Source organism: Pavona decussata, unplaced genomic scaffold, assembly GCF_977016875.1.
Source record: "Pavona decussata unplaced genomic scaffold, jaPavDecu1.1 SCAFFOLD_84, whole genome shotgun sequence".
Lineage (NCBI taxonomy): Eukaryota > Metazoa > Cnidaria > Anthozoa > Scleractinia > Agariciidae > Pavona > Pavona decussata.
In genome coordinates, this window is record NW_028145502.1 from 2,840,257 (window position 1) to 2,859,237 (window position 18,981).

General features: G+C 41.1%; 1 protein-coding gene across 1 annotated transcript in view; it reads left to right on the plus strand.

Moving 5' to 3' along the window:
• The window catches only part of LOC146475447 (uncharacterized), a 132,440-nt gene that overhangs the window by 56,152 nt on the left and 57,307 nt on the right, over nucleotides 1–18,981 (plus strand). The window contains exons 47-67 of the mRNA XM_085115840.1: nucleotides 1,157–1,189; nucleotides 1,761–2,042; nucleotides 2,331–2,504; nucleotides 2,877–2,909; nucleotides 4,670–4,951; nucleotides 5,881–6,048; nucleotides 8,150–8,179; nucleotides 8,547–8,828; nucleotides 8,997–9,158; nucleotides 9,803–9,841; nucleotides 10,421–10,453; nucleotides 11,473–11,754; nucleotides 12,761–12,919; nucleotides 13,435–13,467; nucleotides 14,201–14,482; nucleotides 15,136–15,303; nucleotides 15,742–15,774; nucleotides 16,070–16,351; nucleotides 16,752–16,910; nucleotides 17,290–17,331; nucleotides 18,216–18,248. Coding sequence (XP_084971966.1) covers nucleotides 1,157–1,189; nucleotides 1,761–2,042; nucleotides 2,331–2,504; nucleotides 2,877–2,909; nucleotides 4,670–4,951; nucleotides 5,881–6,048; nucleotides 8,150–8,179; nucleotides 8,547–8,828; nucleotides 8,997–9,158; nucleotides 9,803–9,841; nucleotides 10,421–10,453; nucleotides 11,473–11,754; nucleotides 12,761–12,919; nucleotides 13,435–13,467; nucleotides 14,201–14,482; nucleotides 15,136–15,303; nucleotides 15,742–15,774; nucleotides 16,070–16,351; nucleotides 16,752–16,910; nucleotides 17,290–17,331; nucleotides 18,216–18,248 — 2,991 coding nt within the window. The remainder of the gene's footprint in view (nucleotides 1–1,156; nucleotides 1,190–1,760; nucleotides 2,043–2,330; nucleotides 2,505–2,876; nucleotides 2,910–4,669; nucleotides 4,952–5,880; nucleotides 6,049–8,149; nucleotides 8,180–8,546; nucleotides 8,829–8,996; nucleotides 9,159–9,802; nucleotides 9,842–10,420; nucleotides 10,454–11,472; nucleotides 11,755–12,760; nucleotides 12,920–13,434; nucleotides 13,468–14,200; nucleotides 14,483–15,135; nucleotides 15,304–15,741; nucleotides 15,775–16,069; nucleotides 16,352–16,751; nucleotides 16,911–17,289; nucleotides 17,332–18,215; nucleotides 18,249–18,981) is intronic.

Below are 18,981 nucleotides of genomic sequence, written 5' to 3' on the forward strand. Positions count from 1 at the left end.
CATTGATCAACACAAAAGAACTATGTTAACAACACAACTAGTGTCTTTCCAATATTTTCATTTGAGATACCGGTTACAAACGTCGAAGGTTCCTGCCCCACTCTTGAGATTCCTGCATGAAGAGAATGAAATCAGCTAAGGTTGCAAGAGGTTATTGGATACGTGTTAAAGAGACCCTTTGGTAAATTAATTTTTAGTGCAATTTTACTTTAAATGAATCTACAAAATTCTTCATTTTAGAGCAAAAGAGAATTGTACACAACTACAGATATAGTGACTGCTTTATGTTCTGGCGAAAGACGGTGACACAAAAAAGGTTTTGTGGTGGTTTGCGTTGATTAAATGTCGCTATACAATGAACATACAAAAGATGTGTTTATCTAAACTGTGTAAAGAGCTGAACTTTTAGTGGTTCTTTTTATTTTTGTTTGTTTGTTTGTTTGTTTGTTTTAAAGAATGTTATAATGTGTGATTCGTGGCACACTTAGTCTTATTTTTAATATCAAGAAGAATTAAGATGATATCACTTTAATCCTTGATGAAGTTATGTTTCACTGCGAAAGTGCTTTCTCCGTGTGAGTCAACCTCTCCTTTACCACGATATACACGGGAGTGAAAATCCATTGACACTGATGGAAAAAGTTTCCAAGTTTGAGAGTCTTGTGTGGATGTTATACCGTTAGGCCTGAGGATTTTCCAGGCGTTTTTATGTTCACGGGTAATTTCCACCTGTCTCCATGCAAACATTTAGTCAGTCAGTCTTGGCCTCTAATTTTAAGCTAGTCTTTCCAGAAATGTCAAAGGATTTTCGTTGTCTGGTCTACGTAAAAACTAAACATAATTGTGATAAAGGTCTACGGGTCAAGCTAAGAGTTCGATAAGCGCGGCATCTAGTTTTCAGCGGAAGGTATCTTCTTAACTTTTTTGATATTGTCGAGTGTCTTTGTTGACTCGCACATAGATACATACATAATCTTTATTTGTGCACGATAGTTTTCAAAGCTATAAGCTTGTGGGGTCGTGTGTATAAGTCTAAACTAACCTAATCTACATTAAAATATTTCAGGTATAGTGAATACAATGATTAATAGTATACAAAATACCCGCGATACCTGCTGTGGTACTGAAGAATGTTTCATTTTTATTTACCTTACAGGACGAACACTTAGGATCACTGTTAATTTAATAGGTGAGAGATCTCAATACATTTTGTTTGCTTCACTTCTTGTTGTTGTTCTTCTTCTTGTTTTCCTTGTTGTTGTTGTTGTTCTTGTTCTTCTTCTTCTGTTTTTTTTCTTCGGACCATCTGGAGATGCACAGTTCGTATCTGCAGTAACACCTTCTTTAAAGGGGCAGTGTCACTTATTTTAAGTGTCACTATGAGTAGCCAAAAAACGTTTTTCTTTTTTTCAATGGAATCGTTAAAATAATGGTTTAGTTTTGCTAACAATAAACCTACTAGTACACAGAAACTACTATTCATTATGTTTGGCTGCGGATGGCTAGAGTGGAAGTGGATTGCAACTTGAAAAATTGTGCAATTTTTTCAAATTCTTCCTGTGTATTTAGAGAAGGCACTAAAAATTTATTTTGGTTTGTTTTTCCAAGGAGAAAACCTTTATATTTTCTTCCCGGTTTTATAAGAGCAATTTCATGTTACAAAACAGTTTCTTTGTCAAATATTTGAGCAGTTGTGGCCAAAATACAGCAAAATCTTTGTGACAGTGCCTCTTTAACGTCTTGCAATATTTCTATTTCAGCTAAAGGCATTGGCTGTTTCAAAGACAAAGGTCGACGAGCCATAACTCCGTTGGAAGGCAGAAGTCGCCTTCTGAGGGGAAGCTACCGTAGAAGACGATACGCTATTGAGAAATGTGCCTTGGCTTCAATACGACGGGGCTTCAGAGTGTTCGCAATCCAAAATGGCGGATGGTGTGCGTCCACGAGGACTGCTCATCTTACATATCGTAAATACGGAAGGTCTAACAGGTGTAGATACGGAAAGGGTGGGCCTTGGGCCAACAATGTTTATGTTTTGAGAGGTTTGTGAATGCATTTTGATCAGTAAACTAATAGTAAAACACCTTACTTATTACTGGGAAAATGTAAAACAGAATTATGGTTTCATGAAAATATACAAATTGCTTACAGAGGTGCTGGACCTCTTCCATCCGCGAACAATCGTTTACTATAGACCAATAATGCATGTGTTCCTTGTCAAACCGGATGAATCTTTTGCAGTTGTGGGCCACTTAGCTGCTGAGGTTATTACTCTCACCTTTTTAGAGACAATAAATATTTCACTGAAAACTGTGTGTTTTGTTCCTTAGGTTCATGCCGAAAACGAACAACGAGCAACTTCTGCTGTGTATTCCCGTTCATTTATAAGGGCAGAAGGTACAGTAGCTGTACCCGAGCTAATTCACCCAGGCGCGCTTGGTGTGCGACCACCCCGAATTATGACGTGGATAAACTGTGGGGCTACTGCCCAGGCGGAGGAAAAGGTATTGACACTCTCTTTCTCAAACTCATTAATAATTCATGACGAGAAAACAAAGAACAACACTACTGTGAAGGAAGTTTGGAAATGTGGTCTTAATTATCATACAATTTGGTGAACTTTTGCTTTTAATTTTTCCAACAATTACTAATGGTTTGAGAAGCTGTTTTAAACACTTAATAGAGTGTTTCATCCATTTTCCAAACATCTCGAAGTTGGTTTAAAAAAATTACCACTAAGGACACAAATCAGTGATAGATCAGAGAATTCAATCTGTGTTAAAGTACTATGTGAACCCTTAAAAAGAAAGTTTAGTAATGTTGTTTCAAGTACTTGAGAATTTTGTGCTATCTTACCCGAGGTTTCTCTTCAACAGTTCCCAGGATAAGACTGACGCCACCGTTTAGACGTAAGTAAAAAAAAGAATAGCATCCTCCACTTTCTAATACCAAGAGATCTTTATAAACATCTTGGGCACTTATCATTTACGCAAACCACCCAATTTTTGGCACGAAATAGTATGAAATGATTGGGCTTGTCTTATCAGAGGATGGATAACATGCAAAAATGAATCGGTATTAACTGGAATTCCCAAAAGGAGGATTGCTGAGTGCTTCACTACGACCGGGAGCCAATAATTTCAGAAACGTTCCAGTGGAACGATAAGTGATGCGTACCATTTGACTTCCAACAGGAATATTCTGTTTTTCCTGTAAATGTTAAGTGCGCTTATCACCTGTTACCATACCGTAATGGTCAAACGTAAGTTTACAAGTATAATAATATTATCTAATTCGGAACTTGTTTCTCTTTTTTCCGGCGAATTTTGTGTGTTATAATGGCAAGCACAAGCGGACACGTTTGATTATTTTCCACTTCTTTTTACACCAGCACCTTAAATGTTTAGAACTTTTTTTATTTATTCTTTCACTCAAAGTGTGACAGAAATTAATGTTTGCAGCAGGCACTGAATGAATCACGCACTGGCATATCCTAACACACCAGTGATAACTGTTCAAGCTGGTAACACCGTAATTTAGAGGTGACCAAAATCTAAAAGTCTCAACTGTATCCGTACTCAGTGCCTCTCACCTCCACCCCCTCCCCACAAAAAGATGTCATTTAGACGAGTCACAGAAGTCTTGGCCCACACAGATTGTGACAAGCCTCAACACTGGAGAAATAAAACTACTCCGAGCGTTTCTGAATAGATTGTCGTAGATAAATCTCCCCTAGACAGTCTTTTATTCAGAGAATTGATCTTACCCTTTAAGAAGACAAAAATGTAAATCGTTGTAGAAATATGGTTATACCCGAAACTATATCCATTAGTTCCATCATACGCAGCATCCCATTTGACTTGCCCTTGCCTTGCAACGAAATTACCAAAACTCATCAACCGAAATTAATTCTCGTCTTTCCTAGAACTTCTTTCTTTCTTTCTTTTTTTCTTTCTTTCTTTCTTTCTTTCTTTCTTTCTTTCTTTCTTTCTTTCTTTCTTTCTTTCTTTCTTTCTTTCTTTCTTTCTTTCTTTCTTTCTTTCTTTCTATCTTTCTTTCTTTCTTTCTATCTTTCTTTCTTTCTTTCTTTCTTTATTGACAATTGTCCGTAATTAGTTACATGTTTGGTCTTAGGTTATACGGAGTGGCCTAATGCCAAGCTCCTTTCACCTTTTATGGGGTACCGGTGGGTGTACAAAGACAAATATACAAAAACAGCGTAACGTAACGTTATCTAGTGTGAAAGTGCAATGTTCATAATTCTTATAGCGTGCAGCAGAATGGTTCGTTGCATACGTACTACTTAAGACTTTGTTTGTCTTAGACCTTCCTAGTAAACTGTTCAAGTCATTCTTTACTTTCCTATCGTATCCTCCCAGGACATCCACGACAATGTTAGTCTGTCTTTCTTTCTTTCTTTCTTTCTTTCTTTCTTTCTTTCTTTCTTTCTTTCTTTCTTTCTTTCTTTCTTTCTTTCTTTCTTTCTTTATTGACAATTGTCTTAATTGTAATTGTAATTGTCTGTAATTCTTTCTTTCTTTCTTTTTTCTTTCTTTCTCAGTTATTTTCTCCTATCATGTTTATCTTTATCTCCCCTTCCCTTACTCCTTCGTCTTCACCTCACTTTAATCCGCCTCAGCTCACCTTTCCTAACATTTTTTCCTCGCAGTTCAAAGAATTGGTTGCTTCAAGGACACAGGGCGCAGAGCCATTCCTATACTGGAAGGGAAAAACTCGCTCTTAAGAGGAAACTACCAGAGACGTAAAAACGCCATTGAAAAATGTGCCTACACGGCCATTAGGTTCGCATACCAGCTTATCGGAGTCCAACATGGCGGCCAATGTGCATCCGGACCACGTGCGCTGAGGACCTTTGCAAAGTATGGAAGATCCAACAGATGTAGGAATGGCAAAGGGGGAGCCTGGGCTAATGACGTCTACAGGGTTATAGGTAAGATTGACACGTGCTTATTCGGAAAAAGGAAATCCGAGTGCTCCTATCAGGAGTCGAACCTAAGACCTTCCGATAACTACTTCGGATGCTACCACTGAGCTACAGGAGACTCGTGGGGGCTAAGGCCATTAAACTAGGTTCATGGGACAAATATCCTTCATATTGCTAGGGCTATAGGTATCTGAAATATTTCCAGAAACAGGAGAAAATTCAGAATGGCAGAAAACTGCTCCTGAATAAATTCACTCATCACTTACATGTTTATAATTCTGTCGGGATCGACATCTGCATCACATTTTTCAAAAAGGTTCGTTGTGCGAAATGTATTTTAAGACGAACGGGCATCTTGCTTATTAAGTGTTCTTGATATGGCAGTAAAAAGTTGTTGTTGAATGTGTTTGATTGGTAACAAATCGTCAAAATTTTGAAGTAGCCCACAAACGGTCGCAGACGAGCGCATGATTACAGATCGCAGATCGCAAAGAGTTCTGTGATCGTATGGAAACAAACGTCTGCGATCGCGTGCGCACAAGATAAAAACATGCGCATGCTTTATTTCTGCAATCGTCTGTTATGTTTCCGAAAAATTGCGATCGTGCGATGATGTGTAAAACCAATGTTATGCGATCGCGTGCTCGAAACGTATACCATGATATTTCATATTTTTCCAATTTCGATGTCCAGAACATATGCAAGTAGAATAGAACACTTAACTTTCTTTTGCCATTATTCGTAATCCTTAACTATCATATGCAAACATAGCACTTTGAGATCTTTTGCTGTCGAGCAAGTGAAAAATTTCTGTGATAATGCGATCGTTTGTGATCATTTGAAAACCAGACTTCAGGGAGAAACATTTCCAGCTCATTAAGACCCTTTGGGCTTTTTATTGCTCAAACAGTCCATATCGTGTTCTTTTTCGACAGGTAAATGCAGGCAAAGGGCTACAAATGACTACTGCTGTGTTTTCCCGTTTGTATATCGCGGGCGCCGTTACAACCGCTGTGCCAGAACGCGACGCGGAAGGCCCTGGTGCCCAGTCACTCCAGGCTATAAACCTGGCAAACAGTGGGGCTACTGCACAGGAGGAAGAGGTAATAACGAGTACTTAGTGACTGAATGAAGGACGCTTACATGTACTCAATGACTGAGTGAATGGGCTGACATGTGCTTAATGACTGAGTGAACCGGCTGACATGTGCTAAATGAGTGAATGAAAGGGCTAGACATCTACTTAATGACTGAGTGAACGGGCCGACATGTGCTAAATGACTGAGTGAACGAGCCGAGATGTGCTAAATGAGTGAATAAAAGGGCTGGACATGTACTTAATGACTGAGTGAACGGGCCGACATGTGCTAAATGAGTGAATGAAAGGGCTGGACATGTACTTAATGACTGAGTGAACGGGCCGACATGTGCTAAATGACTGAGTGAACGAGCCGAGATGTGCTAAATGAGTGAATAAAAGGGCTGGACATGTACTTAATGACTGAGTGAACGGGCCGACATGTGCTAAATGAGTGAATGAAAGGGCTGGACATGTACTTAATGACTGAGTGGAAGGGCCAACATGTGCTAAATGACTGGGTGAACGGACCGACAGTGGCTAAATGACTGAGTGAACGGACCGACAGTGGCTAAATGAGTGAATGAAAGGGCTGGACATATACGTAATGACTGAGTGAACGGGCCGACATGTGCTAAATGACTGAGTGAAGCCGACATGTGCTAAATGACTGAGTGAACGGGCCGACATGTGCTAAATGACTGAGTGAACGGGCCGACATGTGCTAAATGAGTGAATGAAAGGGCTGGACATGTACTTAATGACTGAGTGAACGGGCCGACATGTGCTAAATGACTGAGTGAACGGACCGACAGTGGCTAAATGACTGAGTGAACGGGCCGACATGTGCTAAATGAGTGAATGAAAGGGCCGGACATGTACTTAATGACTGAGTGAACGGGCCGACATGTGCTAAATGACTGAGTGAACGGACCGACATGTGCTAAATGACTGAGTCAACGGGCCGACATGTGCTAAATGAGTGAATGAAAGGGCTGGACATGTACTTAATGACTGAGTGAACGGGTCGACATGTGCTAAATGACTGAGTGAACGGACCGACAGTGGCTAAATGACTGAGTGAACGGGCCGACATGTGCTAAATGAGTGAATGAAAGGGCCGGACATGTACTTAATGACTGAGTGAACGGGCCGACATGTGCTAAATGACTGAGTGAACGGACCGACAGTGGCTAAATGAGTGAGTGAACGGGCCGACATGTGCTAAATGACTGAGTGAACGGGCCGACATGTGCTAAATGAGTGAATGAAAGGGCTGGACATGTACTTAATGACTGAGTGAACGGGCCGACATGTGCTAAATGACTGAGTGAACGGACCGACAGTGGCTAAATGACTGAGTGAACGGGCCCACATGTGCTAAATGAGTGAATGAAAGGGCCGGACATGTACTTAATGACTGAGTGAACCGGCCAACATGTGCTAAATGAGTGAATAAAAGGGCTGGACATGTACTTAATGACTGAGTGAACGGGCTGACATGTACTAAATGACTGAGTGAACGGGCCGACATGTGCTAAATGAGTGAATGAAAGGGCCGGACATGTACTTAATGACTGAGTGGAAGGGCCAACATGTGCTAAATGACTGGGTGAACGGACCGACAGTGGCTAAATGACTGAGTGAACGGACCGACAGTGGCTAAATGAGTGAATGAAAGGGCTGGACATATACATAATGACTGAGTGAACGGGCCGACATGTGCTAAATGACTGAGTGAAGCCGACATGTGCTAAATGACTGAGTGAACGGGCCGACATGTGCTAAATGACTGAGTGAACGGGACGACATGTGCTAAATGAGTGAATGAAAGGGCTGGACATCTACTTAATGACTGAGTGAACGGGCCGACATGTGCTAAATGACTGAGTGAACGGGCCGAGATGTGCTAAATAACTAAGTGAAAGGGCGGGACAAGAAAATTCTTGGCACAAGGAAAACCGTACAGACGCCGCGTGCGATTGATATCATAGGACATGACCAGGACGTATGGAAGATAAATATATTATAGCGCAGTCTGCCAATCGCTCAGTATTTCTATTTGGTGTATAAAGATGTTTGTCAAATTCCAGAAATTTAACCTGCAACTGATGTTTTGCTTTCAGCTCCGCCAATACGAATCAGTGGAGTGTCGGGTGAGTAATTCTCGTTCTTCCTTTTGCCTAGTGGTGTCTTTAGTGCCTTTTCATCGCATTGTGCATTGAACCATGTGCCGAAATACGTGTATCTATAAGACCTTACACCAACAATATAGCTCAACAAGTTGTTAGCTGATAATGATGTGTTATTCAATGAGTGATATACTCGGAAAAAAGGAAATGCGAGTGTTCTGAACATGAGTCGAACCTATGATCTTCCGATTACTAATTCGGTTGCACTACCACTGAGCTACAGGAGACTCGTGGGAGTTAAATCATTGAACGTACTTATGAGGCTAAAAATATACGATAACATCTACTCCAAGTAGTTAGCCAATTTCTGATGCTTCGTTTTGATTTCCAGTCCGCTCACTTGGCTGTTATCGAGACACCCGCCGTCGAGCCATCCCACAAATGGATGGACGCAATATTTTGGTGAAGGATTACTATAGGAAAAGAGCAGATGCCGTCTTGAAGTGTGCGATGGTTGCTATGAAGTATCGTTGGCCAGTATTCGCTATACAGCATCAAGGATGGTGTGCTACTGGTCCGAGAGCTCACGTGACCTACCGGAAGTACGGACGCTCCAATCGATGTAGGAACGGCAAAGGAGGACCTTGGGCCAACAACGTCTACCGGATATCTGGTACTTTAGCTGTGCAAATTGCAATATAAAGTATTATTTACTGTTCAAACATTTTTCTCGCCTGGTATGCATTCAAAAGAGTAATTTGCTTCCTCCCTCTTACTTGAGCAATAAGACTGTCTAGGCTGTTTGGTTCAAAATCTTACTGGCTTAAATTTCTTTTCATAGGTTACTGCCGAAAGAGGACGACAAGCAGATATTGCTGTGCGTTCCCGTTCATCTACAAAGGCCGCCGTTACAACAGCTGCACAAGAAGAAACAGCAAACGAGCATGGTGTGCTATGACACCTAACTACGATCGAGACAGGAGATGGGGCTACTGTGCTGGCGGTAAGACAAGGGGCCTTCAGTGGCCACGCATACCACTGAACCTCACACAGCGGTACACTAAAATAAAGGACCTATTGAATTGTTGCTAGAAAATGTACCAGCAGACCAGAGACACGTATTATGATAAAGGGCAAGTGTGGGATATTGAAGAAAAGAATATGCTTAAAGTACACTTAAACTCTATACTGTCCCGTCTCGTTATCTTAACCTATTTTAGCTTATTTCGCTGAAAACGTTCTTTCTTGGTGGCACATAGCTTATATTTGACTCACAGTGTCAAAGATTGCGGGTCGCAGTGAAAAGTCACCTCGTACCAGTAGGCAGTACAGTTGTACTTCCGTTATAATGCAGTGTGTTATTTCTGAACGCTTAGGGCTTAACTGAACGTGCTACTGCCAATGAATTGCACTTTTGGCTATCTTTAAGAGTGCATCATTTGCAAGTGATCTTAGTAGAGCACCGTACCCATCTTTGTATCCTTTGTAGAGAGAACTTGCGGGTATCCTCAGAAAGAACCACATCTAAGTATTTTCCAGTATCCGTAGAAAGGAACAACTGCATCAAAATGTCCCTTGTAGGGACCACATGTTAGTGTCCCCAAAATTGAGTACACCTAAATTTCCTTGTTTTCATTTTCATTATAGGACGACCTATCAGACCAGTTGGACCGATTGTTCCTAAAGGTTAGTCTGGTTGTTACTTCTTTTGTAGTTATGTTTTTGTTTTTGTGTTTGTTTTTTTGTTTGTTTGTTTTTCCATGATAGAGCTTTAAGACACACCTTATTCGCGTTTTGGGTGTTTTAGAAATTAAAGGAGCTTTTTGTTTATTGCATTTGTGAAATGATCCAATGAATAACTTAGTTTTAAGGCGAATATTTTCATATTTTCACGATTTTCCAAGGTTAAGCCATGTTGTACAGCATACTAAACATTACAAGAGGATAGTATTACTAAGTAACATTCACTGATCTGATTGGTCACACTTTTTCAGGATTTCGTCCACAGACTCAAAAGATGGAGGAACCATGCACAGCATAATAAACAGCACCACAGAAAAGCACTGCTCGATAGCTTGACCATTCATTCACAGACTCAAAATTCGGAACCACTTTGTACCACAAATTAACTCATTCTTCCTCATGCCGCGCCAGGCCGCCATTTATGTCGACATAAAGGCGACGTTTTCTGGGAAATTCTGGCACAGTTTCCTTTACCCTTAGCTAAAGCTAAAATAACGTTTAACTTCCCCTTTTAATTTGCAGGAAGGGTGATTCACGTTACGACAAGACTGTTGGGTGAGTTAAATTGCATTTTAGAGCAACTTCAGCTCAATTATAAGCGAATATTCAGCTATACAAAGCCTCTTGGATTCACAACATCTCTATGCTGACTAGCAGTAGAAGTCTTGTAATTTTATGTTATGGGACGTTCATGAGGAACAATACTTTCTCACTAGAGTTGCTGGTAGATCTTCTCAAGGTTCTTAAATACAACTCAACAGTTTATGTCTAAGATTGTGGATTTGCGGTTAGCACATCGGGTCTTAAATTATTTAAGGAGGCTCAAAAGGGTTTTTAGCCGCGTGCGCGCGAGTAACCCACCCACGCCATAGCTAGGGTGTACGCGTCAGCTAATGAATCAAAATGTCTATCAAATTCGCTCGCGCAGAAGACCGGAAGTGGAAATGCAGCGTAAAATCGCGCGAACCGGAAATAGAAGTTGCAAGAAACGTGTTTTATATCTCGAAATTTTGCTCCTTGACCTTGACGATTTTTTTAAATGCATGCAACATTCAGTTTGCCACTTTAAATAGAAAAGTTTAGGAGAAAGTTATCGAGTAGAATTTTTTGTAGATGAAAAATGTCTTTTTGATATAACACAAGATCTACCGGATAACGTTTTGTCGTATTGCCAGGAAAGTTGTCAGAGAATTTAGGGTGCTTTCCAAGAAAGCAATAAAAACAATAGGTCACCGACTTAGTTTGTGATGAATTTTGCAGAAACTGTAATTTAGAGGTCCTTTTTAACAGCTATGACGTCAGAACTAGCTTTGAAGTATAGCCTAACAACAGTTTGTCCACACGATCGGATACACTTTTTTGTAATCTTTCATCATTTCACAAACACTATAACAATGAAAAACCCTTACGAGCCTCCTTAAGTTCCAATTATTACCTTAATAGAATCCGTTTTAATTTTGATCATTCTTAGCCATCCATACAACATTTTGACATTTGCCATGGGCATTAAAAGATCAGGTTTCATCCATTTTTTCGTCAGAATTATCTTCAATACTTCTCTGTTTTGTTGTTAGCTAAGAGCGTCGGTTGCTTCAGAGACACCGGGCGACGCGCCATACCGACCATTGAGGGCAAAAGTCGGCTTCTAACGGGAAATTACCAAAGGAGATGGGATGCGATCAAGAAATGCGCCCTGGCTGCGGAGAGGCGACGCTACAGAATGTTCGCGCTGCAGAATGGAGGGTGGTGTGCGTCATCAAGTACAGTTTATCGAACATTTGCAAGATACGGAAGATCAAAGAGATGCAGGAAAGGCAAAGGAGGACCTTGGGCCAATGATGTTTATATTTTGAGAGGTTTGTGGTGGTTTGTGATTTGGGATGACCAACGCTAATCTGCGATTAAACGTTAATCCAGGTTTTCATCTCGCCCGTTGAAAATGGTTTTAAAGGCTAATTTTGAGCTAAAGTAAGGAAATGTCTAAGGCTATGTTCGCACGGGGGCGGTCCCAAATGGATCCGACCCTATCCTGGAACGGACCATTTCTGTTCACACGGCACCGTTCCGCTTATCAACGTTAGGCCACACGGGACCGGTCTGTTATGGTTCGGTACCGAATCGAAGTAAAAAAAAGCGGCTATTTCTACCATTTAAGCATGCGCAGAATGCACTTTGAAGCTTTAAAAATGGCGCCGAAGAAGGCTAAATCGATAGAGGATGGAGATAAAGCCTTCAGCTGTACGGACGGTGAATTATCCCTTCTCTTAAAAGTTATTTTAGATTACAAAACCTACCAGGCTTCAAACAGAAAAGATTGGGAAACTGTTAAAAGGACATGTGAAGACATCATTGAAAGGTTTTTCGAAAGATATCCTACCGAGACTTCCGATGGATAACTGTATTAACAGCCATTTGGAGGACGGTCAGCTGCCTTAAGGCAGTTAAACCAAGAAGTATGCCGACCAAAACAACGACTATTTACCTCCTCATGTACCATAAATTCAACTAGTACCCAAGCTTAATTGCGCTGCTAGTACCAAAAGGAACCGGTCCAGGTGTTTACACGGGGACAGATCCATTTGTTACCGAAACGGTTCCAAAACTGGACCTGTTTTTTCGGAGGTCCAGTTATCGTACCTGATCGGGAACGGATTGACTGTACGGTCAGCAGGTCCCGCGTGAACAAAAGGCCTATCCGTCACGATTTTTAGATCGGAACCATTTGGAACCGGTCCCGTGTGAACATGGCCTAAGTCGAAACTGATGGCCAAATCCTTTTGGAGGAATCATTATTAATTAACTGTTAAATATAAGTACCTGATAGGTTTACTATTAACTGTTGTATCCTGTTTTTAATCTTAGGATCCTGTACTACACGAACAACTCGCAACGACTGCTGTTCATTCCCTTTCGTCTACAAAGGCCGTCGTTATAATAAGTGCACACGAAAGAATCATAAGCGTCCGTGGTGTTCTCTAACATCGAGCTACGACAAAGACAGGAAATGGGGCAATTGTAGAGGTATGTATGTGTGTGCTATTGCAGTACCTACACTCACGCCCTAGTCCACACTTGTACCCACACACACCCCCTCGTCCACACTTGTGCCCCCATTCACCTAATGTGGTCCCTTATCAGCCGATAAGGCTGTTAGAATGTACACGCCTATCCTGACTCAAGAGACTGGTCCAGATGCGATAGCCGTGTTCGGTGTAACAACCTGACTGAGTGGCGCTCGGGGATCAGGCTATGGAAACTTGTTAAATACAAGTTGATGGGTGTAAATGTCAACAGAATAGATAGCAAAAAAATCGAAGCGGTTGTGTATCATTCAATCACGTTTGTATTTGTCAATTCGAGTTTCTAAACCGTAGTTGGCCGTGGAAACCGTCTTTAAATTATATTGACGTGGGACACACTACTTTGTCTATTTGTCTGTACATCAGTGTCTTGTCTTGTGTGTGGTTTGTTTGTTTGTTTGTTTGTTTGTTTCTTTTCACAATCTAAATTTCACTGACTTTTGTATTTCTTTCCAGCCTCTGGTATTAAAGTACCAGGATTATTCATTCGTAAGTACTGCTTCTTAAACTTATACATTTATTTTTCGTATGGACAAATGCGCACCTTGAAGTCTTAAAAGTAAGAAAGCTTTTATGAAAATGACCATAAAGGAACAACCCCTCGCCCCCCATAACACACACCTTAAAGATACAGGCACCGGATTGATGAAGCCATCTTTCAATAAAACACTAACCATTAGAGCTTGATGAGGTCTTAATGTGACCGATTTCGCGAACATTTTCAAGACGTTGAAAGAAATGACAAGGATGAATCTGAACCAGTCGCTCGACTCTTTAATCTGCCTAACCACTCTTACAAACACATGGCAGTCTGTGGCATTTCTCTTCGTCGTGGTAACACAGAAATCCGCAAAATTTTAGAACAAAAATTCATCTTTCAAATCGGCACTCTTAATCCCCACGGAATCAACGAAAGCTCTTCAATCGACTAATTTATTATTGTTTTCCATATTACCATGCTCTCACTACTAGACTAGCTCCACTGCTCACTTTGTAAACACAAACAGCCCACGATTCCTTGATTTTCTCTGTCGAAGGGCTAACGCTCAAAACGTCCGTTCTCTAATATCATTACGGGGGCCAATTTACCTTTAGTTATCAACTCTGTTGATAAACAAAAATATTTGTTTCTACTCCACACCGACGCAGTACAACAGATTCTTTAGGAATTCACTCCCCTTTCCATTACTAATGTAATGCTGTTTTTGATTGATGTAATCAGTCCAAAAGATCGGCTGCTTCAGAGACACGTCTCGCAGAGCCATCCCACAACGAGATGGAAGAAGCCGACTTCTAAGAGGAAACTACCAGAGAAGAAAACTTGCTGTCCAAAAATGCGCCCTAGATGCAGCTAAATTCGGTTTCAAGGTGATTGGAGTTCAAAATGGCGGCTGGTGTGCGTCGGGACCGCGTGCTCAATATACTTACGCAAAGTATGGACGATCGAACAGATGTAAGAAAGGCAAAGGAGGACCATGGGCTAATGACGTCTATAGGGTCATAGGTAAGTTTCAAAGAGCATACGAGCGTCCAACTGTAGATGCAATACAATTCTCGGGGAGGAAAACCAGACCACAGCGAGTGCCGAAAAATCAAGCCCAAGTAAATAGACGTGTTTCTGGTTGCAGACACCATTTTTGTTGAGGTGGGGGCCGGTGAAGGCTGTAAGGACAGCATACTTTAAATCTCTCTAACCCTGGGTGAGATTAACTTTGAACTTTGAAGTTCATTAGATAGGCACTGCCCCGTAAAACCCATTTACCGCTAAGCAGCAATTAGTACACACTTTCAGCATGACAGCACGGCTTTTCCACCCGAAATTCTATTGAAAGAAATATTTGCAATCACAATCTAAGAGATTTCTTGAGCATTAAAATTGGCCAAAATCTCCTACACTTGCAATAGGCCGTTTCTGAGTTGCTTTGAACGTCATTTTGAAAGCAAGGCTTTATGTATTGTTCTTATTATGCAAACAAAACAAATTTTCGCATGAAAATCTTTGCACTCAGCCTCGCTTTCGTAATGAGGCCTAAAACAACTCGGGAATGGCCTATTTGGCCTATTTGCTTCACAAACATTTAGAAGACTTTTTTGAACAACAGTAGACCAACACTCTCAACTTGCTTGTTTATTTTTCTCGTAATGTAATGTCTCTAGGTCGGTGCAGAGAACGTACTACTCAAGGATACTGCTGTGTGCCATTCTGGTATCGCCGGCGTCGTTATAAAGGCTGCGCAAGGACCAGACGCGGAAAGTACTGGTGTGCAATTAGCCCCGACTACAGCAGAAGTAAACTGTGGGGGTGGTGCAGGGGAGGAAAACGACGTAAGTGTTACTGTTGTCGTTCGTTATTGGTGGTTTTCTTCATTATCGTGTTTGAGCTTAAGCATTAATTACCCGCCTCGATTAGCCTTTGCTTGTTGCGGGTAACTAAGTACATGATTTTGTCTTCGTTATGAAATAAAGTGTTTTTGTTGTTGTTGTTGTTTATCTTGCTGATGCCTAGTCTCTCCCGGGTTAATTAAACAAGAACAGGGTGTCCCAAAAGCTGCAGATACTTTTACTCTTTGGGATCGAGTATCATATTGTGATTTCTCTGTTCGAGGCATACACTTTATTACATTAAAAGGTGACAGTTGATTAGGTCGCCCAAAATGGCGGTAACACACAAGAGTCGATGACAGTTTCATAGAAAATAAACCCATAAAACCACTCTTTTTGTTGATCTGTCAGTAAACTTAGATATGGCTTTTATTTACACAGCTCCACCAATCAAAGTAACACCCTCTGTCGTGGGTAAGTATTTTAACAACGTTTCCTTAGTTTATCAAGATAATTGGTTATCAAATTTGAGAGGGAAATGTTGAGACCGTTTGAATAGGCATGTGGACGTTTTTGAAAAGTTTTGAAATGTGGACAGAGAGAAAGAGTGAATTTGATTACACCGTGTTAGAGAAAGAGTTTTTCCGTCTGTTCAGTTTTTTTGCAACAGAACTGGCTTAGAAAAAGATTCTTAGGGCAACTAAAAATTGAAATTGCCTATTAACGCAATACTGCCCTCGATGCCATTTTTTTTTTTCGCTCAATTCAGTCAAGCGCATCGGCTGTTTCAAAGATAAAGGGCGACGAGCTATCCCACAAATGGATGGACGTGACATCCTGCTCCGAGACTTCTACCCAAGAAGAGTAGATGCAATCAAAAAGTGCGCCGGTGCAGCCCTGAGGCGAGGTTACCGAGTCTTCGCTGTACAAAATCAGGGATGGTGTGCTACTGGTCCAAGAGCTCAAGTGACCTACCGGAAGTACGGACGGTCCAATCGATGCAGGAACGGCAAGGGAGGGCCCTGGGCTAATGACGTTTACTTCGTGTCAGGTATGTCCGTGCACCTGAGATGGACATTTCCTATTTCCTCTCATGCGCAGTTTCTTTTCCTAAGCTCCCAATCTTGTGGAACCTTTAGGCAAGCAACCTCCTCCCCCTTCATCACTTTTATAGTAGACCTGTTCCTTTCAAAAGCTCTATTTTCACTGGACCCTGAAAACCTTCAGCTGCATAATTTTTTGGGGTCGGGAACATTGTTCTGTTGTTCGTTCATTTTTTCCCTCGGCCACCCCACCTTCAAATCAGTTTCCAGCCAAACACCATAGCAGTGATCACTAGACCTCATTTCACTTTGGTCAGTTTTTAGCCTTTTCGGCGTTTTAGTGGTATTAGCCCTTAAAACTTCTTGAAGGCTAAAGGTTTCCTTTGTTTATTTGTTGACTTTTTCCAGGATCCTGCAGGAAACGAACAACATCTCGTTATTGCTGCACATTCCCGTTCATCTACAAAGGCCGCCGTTATCATGAGTGTACGCGAAAGAATAACAATCGTCCGTGGTGTGCTATAACATCAAACTATGATAGAGACAAGAAATGGGGCAATTGTGCAGGTATGATTGTTTGCTAATCTGGTACCTACCCACCCGGTTAGGCTTTTTGTTCCTCAATGGATCAATGGATCATGTGTTGTTCGATTTTGGGATAAATTTGACAGTTGTATGTATTGGATTTGGGACAATAAAATTATGCATTCAACATTAGGTTCGTTGCTATTCATTGCGAAGTCAACATTTACTATATTGTATTTTCATTATTACATGTAGCACTGATGGGTAAATTTGAGATGAAAGCACATTAAATAGTCTGAGGGGGTCAATAATGGGATGTGGAAATAAAGAAGAGGAAAAACTTACATTGCATAAGAAAGTTCCGGAGAAGAATACGTCCTATTAATCTTTTCTTTTTTTTTTTCTTTTTTTTTTTTGCCAGGACGTAGGCCAGTTCGGCCTGTAAAGCCAGTACTTCCAACAGGTAAGAACGCTGTTCTTTCTGTAGTCGTTTTGAATTACAACTGCTTGATTCGCAATGGTTTTCCCCATGAATGCTGTATTGCACGTTGCAATCGTTCGTGTAACTTGTCTCACAATTCATTCGGAGACAAATGCCGAAACCGTTGCAAGACAAGTCCACCATATGGCATATCCCTAAGACAGTATGGATCTTACGCAAACGTGTCCGTGACGGCAACGAGAGCGTCCAAAAAGAATAGAGTGTGTGCACGACGACCATATTGGAGGACCAAAACAATACAATGATTTTCATTTGGGAAATATATTCTATTTTTATGCAAACATCTTCTATTGTTTTAGTCCTCCAACATGGCCGCCGTGCACACGCTCTATAGGTTTACTGAACAAAGCAATAGTTCTGCAAGTGTTTTAAAAGTTAAAGTACCTTTTTAAACGTCTTCTGCAAACAGACGACGTGAAGTGGCCAAATTCAAAGTTTTAAGGAGTACATGGCCACACGACCGTAACATTTTTCTTCTTTTTTTGAAATCCAAGCCGTTGTTACTTATTCTTTTCTTGAACGGGCTGGGATCCTCACAAATTATGTCACATACATTGAACATGCATTTCTAAGTGACGTTTCCATTGTTGTTGCCGTCAGAGTTGAGTAAAGTCCCCAGTATTTTACTTAAGACGCTCTTCCCCCCCCCCCCCCCCCCCCATGCATACAGGACATATACCAGGCCTTGTCTTTCTTATCATTTGAGCAAGATTATGGCGTACGACCTTGAAGGAAAAGGTTGAAGAACGACGTAAAGGGATAGAGCAAATTGTCGACCTTATATCTACAGGTTACCAGATTGACTTCAAGCTTAGACTTTTCTTTGACCATTTTGTCCTTTGCAGGAAGAGTGATCAGAATTACAAGAAGACTAGTAGGTTAGTAAACGTTTCTCTCCTGAAAGGTTCACTAAGCTCCGTTTGAGGTTCCCCTCTACATTTAATTCCTCGCGAAGCGAGGTTAATAAATTTGTCGGGCCGAGCCGGCCCGAGCGGAGCTAAGCCGCGCGAATTCAAGCGAAAAATATATTTATATATATGTGTATATGTTTATATCTTTGAAGGTGTCCGCACTGTTGCCTGGCAACAGTGAAAAACAAAGTATGAATGATGTCAGACTGTCCGGCGTCGTCTGGAGCAAAATTTGCATACATCGGAAAAGATATGCATGCAACATCAAATTTCAACTGCAATGTTGATCAATATTCACTGGATACAGAACTATCTCTCCAGAATCTTTTCCCTTTCTCTTAGAAAGCTTTTTTGTGAAAGATTGCATTGAAGAAATTACACGTTTTGTGGCCGCGGTAATATAATTTTCCGTGGGAAATAAATTTATCGAACACGACAGCGCTCCACGCCCGTTGTACATTACTTCGCGTCAGAAATAGATTTTCAACCGCAAACTAGCCTGTGGAACTACGACAAGACCATGCTCATAAAAAAAAATTCCTATGCCCCTTTTAATCTCCTCATTTGATGCTACAACACGAAAGAGGGCTTTCCACCCAGCCCCAGCTTCGCGAAGTTTTGCGAGTCACGTATTTCTAGTTTCTTAATGACATAGCAAGGTAACCTGGAAAAAGGTCAGTTGACCTTCCAGTCTCTACAT